Source organism: Sinocyclocheilus anshuiensis, unplaced genomic scaffold (genome assembly GCF_001515605.1).
Source record: "Sinocyclocheilus anshuiensis isolate Anshui unplaced genomic scaffold, SAMN03320099.WGS_v1.1 scaffold708, whole genome shotgun sequence".
Classification (NCBI taxonomy): Eukaryota; Metazoa; Chordata; class Actinopteri; order Cypriniformes; family Cyprinidae; genus Sinocyclocheilus; species Sinocyclocheilus anshuiensis.
The window spans coordinates 695413-706634 of NW_015555881.1; the positions used below are offsets into that span (position 1 = coordinate 695413).

The following is an 11222-nucleotide window of genomic DNA, read 5'->3' on the forward strand; positions in this document are numbered from 1 at the left end:
TTTTTATTTGTCAGACACAGCCCTCAACACTTCTAGTTTTTATTAAATAATAAATAATATTTTCATAATAATAAATATATATTTATAATAATAAATATATATTTATATATTATTATTATTCCATTCCTTTGCTGATCATAACCTTCCTGCCGAAAGCTCTCTCTCCTGCTCTGAGGTGCTGATGACGGTCCGGGCCGCTGCTGAGAAACCTCCCAATGCTCAAATAAATGAAAATCTACTGAACTGCTCGTGTCTTCTCGTTTTTCTGAGTTTGTGTGTTTGTGGAGAAATAATACTCTGCCAGAGGATCCCTGTTAAGAATGAAATCTGAGATCTTCACTGCAGACTCATTGCTCTCATTAACAAAAGAGAAACTGAGGGGTCATGATTGTGACACAGGTCAGATTGAGTTGCCAAAGAAAAGCTCATTCAATATCTAAAGCCTACAATGACAGATAAGTGAAAGAGGCACGTTTGAAAATATGGCTATTTATTCAAATAGGAATTTGTTGAATTGCTGGAACTGTAGTGTTTTGTCTAAGGTAAGGTCAAGCAAATTTCCAAGATGGAGCAGATAAAAGTTCCTGTCCGTGCGCAAATGTAGTGTGTACATGCATCACATTTCCATACATAAAATATGTTGTCACATGTAAAAACATGTATGAAACCTATTAGAAATTTGAACAATGTTCATTTAATTAAAATATGTTTTAATAAAGTTGCATATGGTTTGCTACATTAAAAGTAATCAAATAGATATTAACATATTTACACGTGCAAAATTACTATGGGAATTTTTATTTTTTGTTAAACTTTTATCTTTATTATATATCTTGTAGATAATAGATCACTCTTGATGAAGGGCAATATATGTCATATTACATTTTCGTATGGGTGCATTTCGTGCAATAAAAAAAAACAATAACGCTACAGAATCTTTTTTCCATCATTAACTTTATATTTTTATGAATGTCAGTGTTTTGTGGATGGAGTCAGTTGTCCTCAACACCAAGGTGAACATCAACAGACATTCATCTATCGCTGCACTGTTCAAACACAAGTCTCACTTGAGGGTCTCATCTAGTCCAGAAGCCTTTTAGCGACTAGATTGTTGTAAGAACCTAAACCCTTGCTCATAATGGTGGCACTTTTTGCTGGTGAAAAATCCCTTCGTTTTATAATTAAAAAATAGAAACTTGCATTGAACGGTACAATGTTTTTCCTGTTTTGTTCTTGGTTTGTAACTTTATATATGTCTGGGTTTTGTGTGTTTTCTATTAAAGTCATTTATATATTCTGGCATTTTGAAACTGTTTCCCTTGTGAGGCCGATATTAAATACCTCTTTTGTATTATGAAAGAATTATGTTAAAGGAATAATTCACCCAAAAATGAAAGTCCTGCCATTTTTTTACTCACCCTCAAACCTATTGGACTTTTTTTTTGGTCCATGCAATGAATTTCAATGGGGTCCAATGTTGTTTTGGACCCCTAAGGAAAAAAACAGCTCTTCAAAATATAAGAAGATACAAAGCCTTACAGATTTGGAACAGCATGAAGGTGAGTAAATGATGGCAGGATTTTAATTTTGGGTGGACTATCCCTTTAATAAGTCTTATATGCAGCAGTGTTTGGCTTTGTACTGACAAACTAGATTCTAAGTCATGTTGTTTCAGACCGAGGATCACGAGGATCATTGTTCTGCTCATAAGTTGTTCATTTCCTCTGCAGGGACAAATTTGGTTCAGTGCCCTGTATGCCCTGTAACCCTTGAGCTCTGCAGGTGCAGGAAGCTTTTTGTGCCCCCTTTTGTATTTAATCTAGGAAACCATGCTGTTCAGAAATGTCCATGTATCTGAGTGACATTTCAATCTCATTTAGATTTCTTTCTTGCTTTTCATATTGGGATGTTGCAGATGGTGTCTCTCATCACATGATCTCACACGTTGATGCTCTCCAGCACTGTATGCGTTCATGATGAATACCAAAGATAAGCTCCTAGCTGGTTTAAACTGTTTAATATTTAACTCACCTTTCCTCATCTAAATATGTTGAATGAGCGATAAAGAAAAAACGCTCCAAATTCCAACTCCTTTATAAGAACATTCCAGCTGTTGCTAAGGAGATGCCAAAACAACTGTAACTCACAGACCTCCTTAAGTGTTGCTTAAGCAACATCCCTCAAGTTTTCTCTCTCTCGTGTTTTGTTTTTCTCAGAATCATTTTATAGAGTGAGTTGATGTGGGAATAGAAGTTCTGGATGATTTGCATGCTGAGCTAAACCAGTTTTTTTTCTTTCTGTCTGATCTGAGAGATACAGAAAAGCAGTGTTTGGGAGGAGATGATCTGACTGGTGGAGTTGGGTGTTTTTCTTTATCTCTCCCTATCACAATTGAGCGGTTTTTTTTTTTACTCCATGGAAACATCACGGCCTGATTTGTGGGTATGAATGTTGTTTGCAGACATGTTTCGACATGTCAGGGTGTGTTGGCTGTGTTTCTGCTCTGCATTGAGCCTTGCATAATATTTACACTTTGTGATGCACCTTTATGTTCCAGGTTTATTATTTGAATAAAAGACAAAGACTTTGACCTTTGTTGCAATGCTTTAAGATACAGACCAATCAAATTGTTAGACCTTGAAATCCGCATTTATGGTTGTGCTTCATGCTGCATTTTTAGATCATTTTCTCTTTGGTGTCACAGAATTTCCCATCTATTACATCATGCCATAATCTCTAAACCTTTATGAGGCATATGCTGATTTCATGCTGCTGCTTAAATGATTCAGATCGCTTGCTCAGCCCTGATAAAGTAGTGGATATCACTATGGTTTAGCCGTTACTCTGATCTGGTTACCATTACATTGTTTGTTTGGCAGTTTCTTTTTCCTCGCTAGTTTCCTGTTGCAGTATTCTTTGAAGAACTGACCATATTATGACCGGTATCAAGTGACTTGATTCTCTTGGGTTTTGTGTGTTTTCTATTAAAGTCATTTATATATTCTGGCATTTTGAAACAGTTTCCCTCGTGAGGCCGATATTAAATACCTCTTTTGTATTATGAAAGAATTATGTTAAAGGACTAATTCACCCAAAAATGAAAGTCCTGCCATTTTTTTACTCACCCTCAAACCTATTGGACTTTTTTTTGGTCCATGCAATGAATTTCAATGGGGTCCAATGTTGTTTTGGACCCCTAAGGAAAAAAACAGCTCTTCAAAATATAAGAAGATACAAAGCCTTACAGATTTGGAACAGCATGAAGGTGAGTAAATGATGGCAGGATTTTAATTTTGGGTGGACTATCCCTTTAATAAGTCTTATATGCAGCAGTGTTTGGCTTTGTACTGACAAACTAGATTCTAAGTCATGTTGTTTCAGACCGAGGATCATCTAAATACATGTTCTGCTCATAAGTTGTTCATTTCCTCTGCAGGGACAAATTTGGTTCAGTGCCCTGTAATTGTTTTTACCCTTGAGCTCTGCAGGTGCAGGAAGCTTTTTGTGCCCCCTTTTGTATTTAATCTAGGAAACCATGCTGTTCAGAAATGTCCATGTATCTGAGTGACATTTCAATCTCATTTAGATTTCTTTCTTGCTTTTCATATTGGGATGTTGCAGATGGTGTCTCTCATCACATGATCTCACACGTTGATGCTCTCCAGCACTGTATGCGTTCATGATGAATACCAAAGATAAGCTCCTAGCTGGTTTAAACTGTTTAATATTTAACTCACCTTTCCTCATCTAAATATGTTGAATGAGCGATAAAGAAAAAACGCTCCAAATTCCAACTCCTTTATAAGAACATTCCAGCTGTTGCTAAGGAGATGCCAAAACAACTGTAACTCACAGACCTCCTTAAGTGTTGCTTAAGCAACATCCTTCAAGTTTTCTCTCTCTCGTGTTTTGTTTTTCTCAGAATCATTTTATAGAGTGAGTTGATGTGGGAATAGAAGTTCTGGATGATTTGCATGCTGAGCTAAACCAGTTTTTTTTCTTTCTGTCTGATCTGAGAGATACAGAAAAGCAGTGTTTGGGAGGAGATGATCTGACTGGTGGAGTTGGGTGTTTTTCTTTATCTCTCCCTATCACAATTGAGCGGTTTTTTTTTTTTTACTCCATGGAAACATCACGGCCTGATTTGTGGGTATGAATGTTGTTTGCAGACATGTTTCGACATGTCAGGGTGTGTTGGCTGTGTTTCTGCTCTGCATTGAGCCTTGCATAATATTTACACTTTGTGATGCACCTTTATGTTCCAGGTTTATTATTTGAATAAAAGACAAAGACTTTGACCTTTGTTGCAATGCTTTAAGATACAGACCAATCAAATTGTTAGACCTTGAAATCCGCATTTATGGTTGTGCTTCATGCTGCATTTTTAGATCATTTTCTCTTTGGTGTCACAGAATTTCCCATCTATTACATCATGCCATAATCTCTAAACCTTTATGAGGCATATGCTGATTTCATGCTGCTGCTTAAATGATTCAGATCGCTTGCTCAGCCCTGATAAAGTAGTGGATATCACTATGGTTTAGCCGTTACTCTGATCTGGTTACCATTACATTGTTTGTTTGGCAGTTTCTTTTTCCTCGCTAGTTTCCTGTTGCAGTATTCTTTGAAGAACTGACCATATTATGACCGGTATCAAGTGACTTGATTCTCTCTAGGGATCATTTCAAGAATAAAGGTGCATGTATTCCCACACCTTCTGACCAATTTCCATGACTTTCCCATGCATTTGTGATGAATAGTTTTCAGTGATTATGCTTGCAAAGAGCAATTTCTAGATGCTAAAGCATTTTAAAGTGTTACTGGAAACCAGAGAAATTTCTTTCCCTGCCCTTTTTACTTGGTTGAGCAACAGGTTTTGCTCAAATACAGAACATTTAGAATATTCCCAGAGTTTCACCTATGCAGCATAACTTTCGGTTTGCACATGTGAGGTGAATACTTCAGACGTTTAGCATATTTTTTTAAGCAATGAAATCTGAAATATTTGACAAGTACACCAATCATTTGACATAGATACATGTTATTCTGCTTCTAAACAGGAATGTATACAAGCATGAATTATTACCTATAAACAATTTTTAGGTATAAAAAGCAAAAATATTGATACTTTTCGATTTCTCATGTCATATAATATACTATTGAAAATCACAATCTGTAAGTAACAGCATATTAGTGTATCAATAAAATTGGTTAAATTAAATGCAACGGTGAAAACAATGCCTGATGAAGGTCGAATGCGTGAAACGTTGCATTAAAATATGATTTCCAAGAGTGGGGGATTCATTTTTTTTTTTTAGGTATAAAACCGGTGAAATATGAGTGATTATGATAAAAACAATTTTATTAATATACTAATGTTAAGTGTCACATCTGCATTATAATTTTCAATAGTATATTTACAGGACACGATCAATCAGAAAGTGCAAGTGTTTTATTTTTATTAGAATTAAATCATAATTAAACTGCAAATAACGCAACACCAACACAATAATGTTGTATTTAAAAAATAGATTTATTTTGCTTCCAATTGTGCTCTTTTTGCTTTTAAACAGTGTAAAGCATGGCTGAACCGTTTCTTCAGATTAGCCCCATCAAAAAAACAATTGCATGCGTCTCAGATGACAACAGCAGTTCTGCTTCATACAAGAACAGTCCGATATAAACACTTCCATTATGAGCTGCTATCGCGGCCTTTTCATACAGATGTACAAGGGTTAGATATTGTTAGATATGTTCTTCAAATAAAAAATAGCCACAAATTAAAATAAAATAAAATGGCAAAATAGTTTGGGCATGTGCATTGTGATCAAACCAGGATGTAGAAAAAACCCTGCATTCAGCTGAGTTGTGAATAATATTCAGTTTTAACAGAATTTTTGCTACTGAAACCAAGTACTGATATTGTGTTCAAGTGTCGAGGAAGCATCATTGTCTCTGATTTAGATATAATAGCACCTGTTAAAGCCGCCCAAAAACCCCTCGTCATTTGCTTACAAAAATACAATTTCTATTCTGCTTTTTAACATCTACATTTTAAAATCACGAGGGGATTGAGTATGTACAGCAACGTACAGAGTACAAAATTGTTTCTAAACAACGTAAAATCATAAATAATCAGCTGTGGCTTTTATCGACGACAGGAATTTCAAATAGACAGAAAGTGTTCGTGTGTTCAATAGTTTCTTGTCTTTGTGACGTCATAGTGGTTCATGTGTTCCAAAGTGCTCAGGGCTGGAAATTATTCGTGTTTCGGCCAATCACAATGAGGCCATTGAATTAGCATTGTGCTTGTGCTTCAGTGTTGTGCTATATGCAAAGTATGTAGTGTAAATGCGCTGTGCATTTGTTTAGTGTAAATAAACCACAGTTATGGTCTTCCATTTAAAAAGTCGGAAAAAGTCATTTCCTTCATTTAAGGCACTTCTCAGTGTGCATTGCTTATAGTCAGTGTCACTGATTCTGATTCGTCCTCAGCTGTAAGCGATGTCATTCTATGATGGACGGAGTCAGAGTGAGGTCACAGTGGTGGGACGTGGCAAGTGGGTGGAGTTAAAACAATGTGGCGTTTGGGGGGCGGGGTCAGTGTTCTTTGGGCGGGACTCAGGGGGGAGGGTCTCCTCCAGCCTCTGCACTTGCTCCTCCCCCTGCCGTATGAGCTCGTCCAGGTAGCGCTGGCGAATCAGAAGGGCGGGTTTGATGCGGATGTAACGCTGGTAGTCGCGCAGCTGTGGGCCGCTCAGGTAACTCGCCAGAATGTCCAGAACCACTCGCTCGCGCCGGTCCAGGTTTTCCTTCAGCTCGCGAGCGTCTTCCTGTTGACTGCACAACTGCTTCCTCTTCAGCTGCAGCGATTCCTATAGATTCAGACAAACATATCAGAAATTAATACTTTTATTTATTCTTTTATTCAAAAGTGACAGTAAAGACTTTTATAATGTTACAAAAGATTTAAATGCTGTTCTTTTGAACTTTCTATTCATCAATGAATTGTCAAAAAAAATAACATATCATGGTTTCCACAAAAATATGAAGCAGCACAACTGTAATAAATATTTCTTGAGCATCAAATCAGCATATCAGAATGATTTCTGAAGGATCATTTGACATTGAAGACTGGAGTAATGATGCTGAAAATTCAGCTTTGCATTACAGGAATAAATTACATTTTTAAATATATTCAAATAGAAACCAGTTATTTTAAATAGTAATAATATTTAACAATATTACTGATTTTACTGTATTTTTGATCAAATAAATGCAGCCTTGATGAGACTTCTTTCAAAAACATTAAAGAATCTCACATTTTTAACAGTAGTGTACATAAATATTTACAGTTGTGCATGATGCTAGATGAAACAGAAATATTATTTTCAATAATAATGTTTCAGCATGTCAACAGTCTCCAAATCATCAGCTGTCTTTGACGTTTAAGGAATGACTAGTTTAGCTTACTCAGCAAACAAGGATGTATTTATGACAGGTCTAATGTTTGTAGAAGACTTAAATTGCATAATATTGCACACAGGTGTTTCCACCAAAAAGGCGTTTAACATCACTCTTAACTAGGGCTGGGTGATATAGCTAAAAAATGTATCAACGATATAATGTTTCATATCGTTCGGTATCGATAATTATTGACTTTTTAATAACCTTTTTTAAAACAGAGCAATAGAAAAAAATGTTTGAATTTAACCACTGTATTTTTCATTTGCCCAATATATTACAAACAACATAAGTCAATTTTAACAGTCAAACACAAAATAAAAATGAAACGAATATCTCCTTTCTTATGTTTTATATGCAGATTAAATAAGTCTTAAGGAAACTTTTGGCTTGTCTTCCGATGCCACAGGAGGGCGCAATGAGCAAAATAATGCAGCGCATTAAATTTTCAATGCAAATAACTGTCTATAAAAACGTGCATAACGTCTAAAATGAACATATATAAATCAAATATAATTTTGTAAACTGCATAAACAATTATGAACAAAACAGCATCATGTATTTATGCATTGCTTAACACAAAGAGCCGAATCGCCGATCACACAGATTGCATTTAAAAACATATGAGATGCAGTGAAACGGAATAAACCTCCACAAATTCGTGACGCGTTTTCTAAAAGTTTAAACTGTTTTAACTTTGCATGGCTTTCTTTGCATCTCTTGCATGAGACGTGAGAGAAGCAGTCATATTTGTCCGTCTAAAAAATGCGCTGAATATGCGTTCTGTGTGAATGGCTTGGTTTCGGTTTTAACCTAATCGAGATCTTCTAAGCATTGAGCTTCTATATTTCTCTAATATTTTGAATGAATAACGCAGCAGCGGCGCGTCTCGTGGGCTAGACTAACAAAATATTCAAATGCAACAACGTCACTTACATCATCATCACCGCATCTCGCGCGCCACTAATGATGCTCCCAGACGCACACCTAACGTTCGATTGTACCATTTTTGCATTCAAATGCAAATATTTATTTTAAATTTGACTAATATTCATTTTTTAAATTCACAATCTCCTCATCACAGGCAGGCATTTCAACATGTGTTCGTGTTTGTGTGTGCGGTCTGCGTCACTCATAACACGTGCCTATATCGTGCACTATATCTAAAATTTCGTATCGTTATCGATGAAGGTGTACCGTCGATAAATACCGATACCGTTTTATCGCCCAGGCCTACTCTTAACAGATACTAATAGTACTCTAGGTTTTATTTGTAACAGTTCCTGATGCCTGTTGAACAGAATTAGCCGTGTTAAACAATTAAATAACAATGGAGCACAAGCACATGATTGTATGACTTAAAAAGAAACTGTTTTGAAGATATAGGAATTGCTCTGATAAAAGTGTTGTAGACTGATATATTGTAAAAAAAATAAAAAATACAAAATCAGGTTCATGAAATGCACATGCCTGTGCAATATCTAAAATATTAATGCAGGTAATATTTAGACTTCATTTTAAACGCCATTATGTCATGAGATATTAAACACACAAAGTCTAATCATCATGAACTTGACCCTCAATTTGTGATGACGTTGATTCTGTGTAATTCGCAGATTAGACTTGATCTCTGTCCTCAGCTGAGTTTGAGACGCAGGTGTCTGAAATGAATCACTCTGTGTTGTTATATAATATTATGTCATTTAATTAGCATTTCTTGTTCTTTCTCAGTGTGTGAAATGTGTAATTATCTGGATCAGCCCTGTATTCAGTAAACTGAATGTTTAGGGAGTGTCAGGTTGGATTGTTGTTAGTTTTGGTCAATGGGAAGGTGATGTGTCCTGTGGTGAGACATACGCCTTATAAAACTATTTTAAAAAGCATTTTGATAATTCCTTCATAATTGTTTATACATGTAGCCTCTTATACGAAAGGCTATATGCAATATTAGTACTAGTTTGGGATCAGATTTGATTTATTCATTGCATTATTTATTTATTTTATTTATTTATTCAGCAAGGATGCATTAAATTGATTAAAAGTGACAGTAAAGACATTTATAATGTTCCAATGTATGCTGTTCTTCTGAACCTTTTATTAAAGAACCTTGAAAAAACTGTATCACCGTTTCCAAAAAAACCCGAAAACTACAGCAAAAACTACGTTCAACATAGATAATAATAATAAGTGTTTCTTGAGCAGCAAATCAGCCTATTAGAATGATTTCTGAAGGATCATGTGACACTGAAGCCTGGAGTAATGATGCTGAAAATTCAGCTTTGCATCACAGGAATACATTACATTTTACAATATATTCCTATAAAATACCGTTATTTTAAATTGTAATGATATTTAATAAAATTACTGTATTTGTGGTGAGCAGCAGAAGAGACTTCTTTCAAAAACAATACAAAAATCCCCAAACTTTGAATAGTAGTGTATAGAAATGCATTTGTCACACTACATGGCCATTTACAATTTACTATTTGAGATTAAGGTGATTGCAAACGGAAAACTTGAAGAAAATATGTATTAAAATATTCCCTTACACGTACATATATAAATGTTGTTCATAACTATCCCAATACTAAAGCACAATGTGTTTTTATGTGTGTGATGCTGGCATCTCCCACAGGCAAAGTGGTTATGATGTTGTAATCTTCTAAAATGATCTCTAATCGTTGTTATGTTCATGTTTATTTAAATCAGGATGGGTAAAAGTGTCTCTGCTGGCCAGTAGATATGTCAGACTGATTACATTACAAACTGGATCCTTGTTTGTTAACTGGCGTATAAAAGGAGATAATCACATTTTCCTTGTTCTTTTGAAATGTTTGATGATTTATACCATGCCTGATCATATTGGTCTGAATTTTTGTGCACCACATTTTAGTGCAAATTGTTTCGCAAATGTGTAATGCAGGTAATTTGTAATGCAACTTTGCATAAACGTTGTTTGCAAGGATGTGACAGCACTAAATATAATGCATCGACAGCAGCAGGACATTTTTGTTGCTGTCCCTTTAAGACTTGTATGTAAACACCATATTTGCATATAAAATGAGCAATAATTCTTGCCCATTTCATATTCAAAAACAGTGTTTACATAGAAGTCTTAAAGGTACAATGGCAAAAATGTCCCATTTAGTACAAAGCATTATTTTAGTGTTATTTATATTAATATTAAACCCTGAAACAACATAAACTACCAAATTTTGCTACAAGTTTGATTGAAACATATAATCATTGCTGTTAACAGTGTTCATCGTCTGTATGATTACGTCATTAACTGAATTTTACCGTGCATTTCTGCCATATGTACATCAATTTGACATAGTCACCACTGACTAGCTACTACTAAATATATTGTAGAAACTTAATTTCCTGTAAAGCTGCTTTGCAACGATTTGTATCGTGAAAAGCGCTAGAAAAATGAACTTGAATTGAATTTATATGGATATATTTATAATTCATACATTTATAAATTAATTTTTATTTATTTTTTAATTATTATTTATATCTAATTATACTTTAGTATAACTGAAATACTATAGTTTTTAAATATTTTGAATTAGTTTTGACTTTTATATTTTCCCTGTTCATTTTAATGTTAGTTGTGCGTTTTTGTCATTATGTGTATATAGTTATTAATTTTTATTTCAGTTTTAATTATTTTTGTGCATTACATTTAACTAAATGAAAATGTGGCTTTGGCAACTAGCTACGTTTTTTTTTTTTTTTTTTTAAGTTTTCAGTTA

The 11222-nt window shown here is 34.7% G+C and overlaps 1 protein-coding gene across 2 annotated transcripts in view; it reads right to left on the reverse strand.

The window, feature by feature from the left end:
• Nucleotides 1–5520: 5520 nt before the first annotated feature.
• The window catches only part of LOC107675791 (protein Shroom3), a 63106-nt gene continuing 57404 nt past the window's right edge, over nt 5521–11222 (reverse strand). For both annotated transcript variants that reach the window (XM_016470251.1, XM_016470250.1), the window contains one exon: nt 5521–6875. In XM_016470251.1, the coding sequence (XP_016325737.1) occupies nt 6528–6875 (348 nt within the window). In that variant the 3' untranslated portion in view covers nt 5521–6527. The remainder of the gene's footprint in view (nt 6876–11222) is intronic.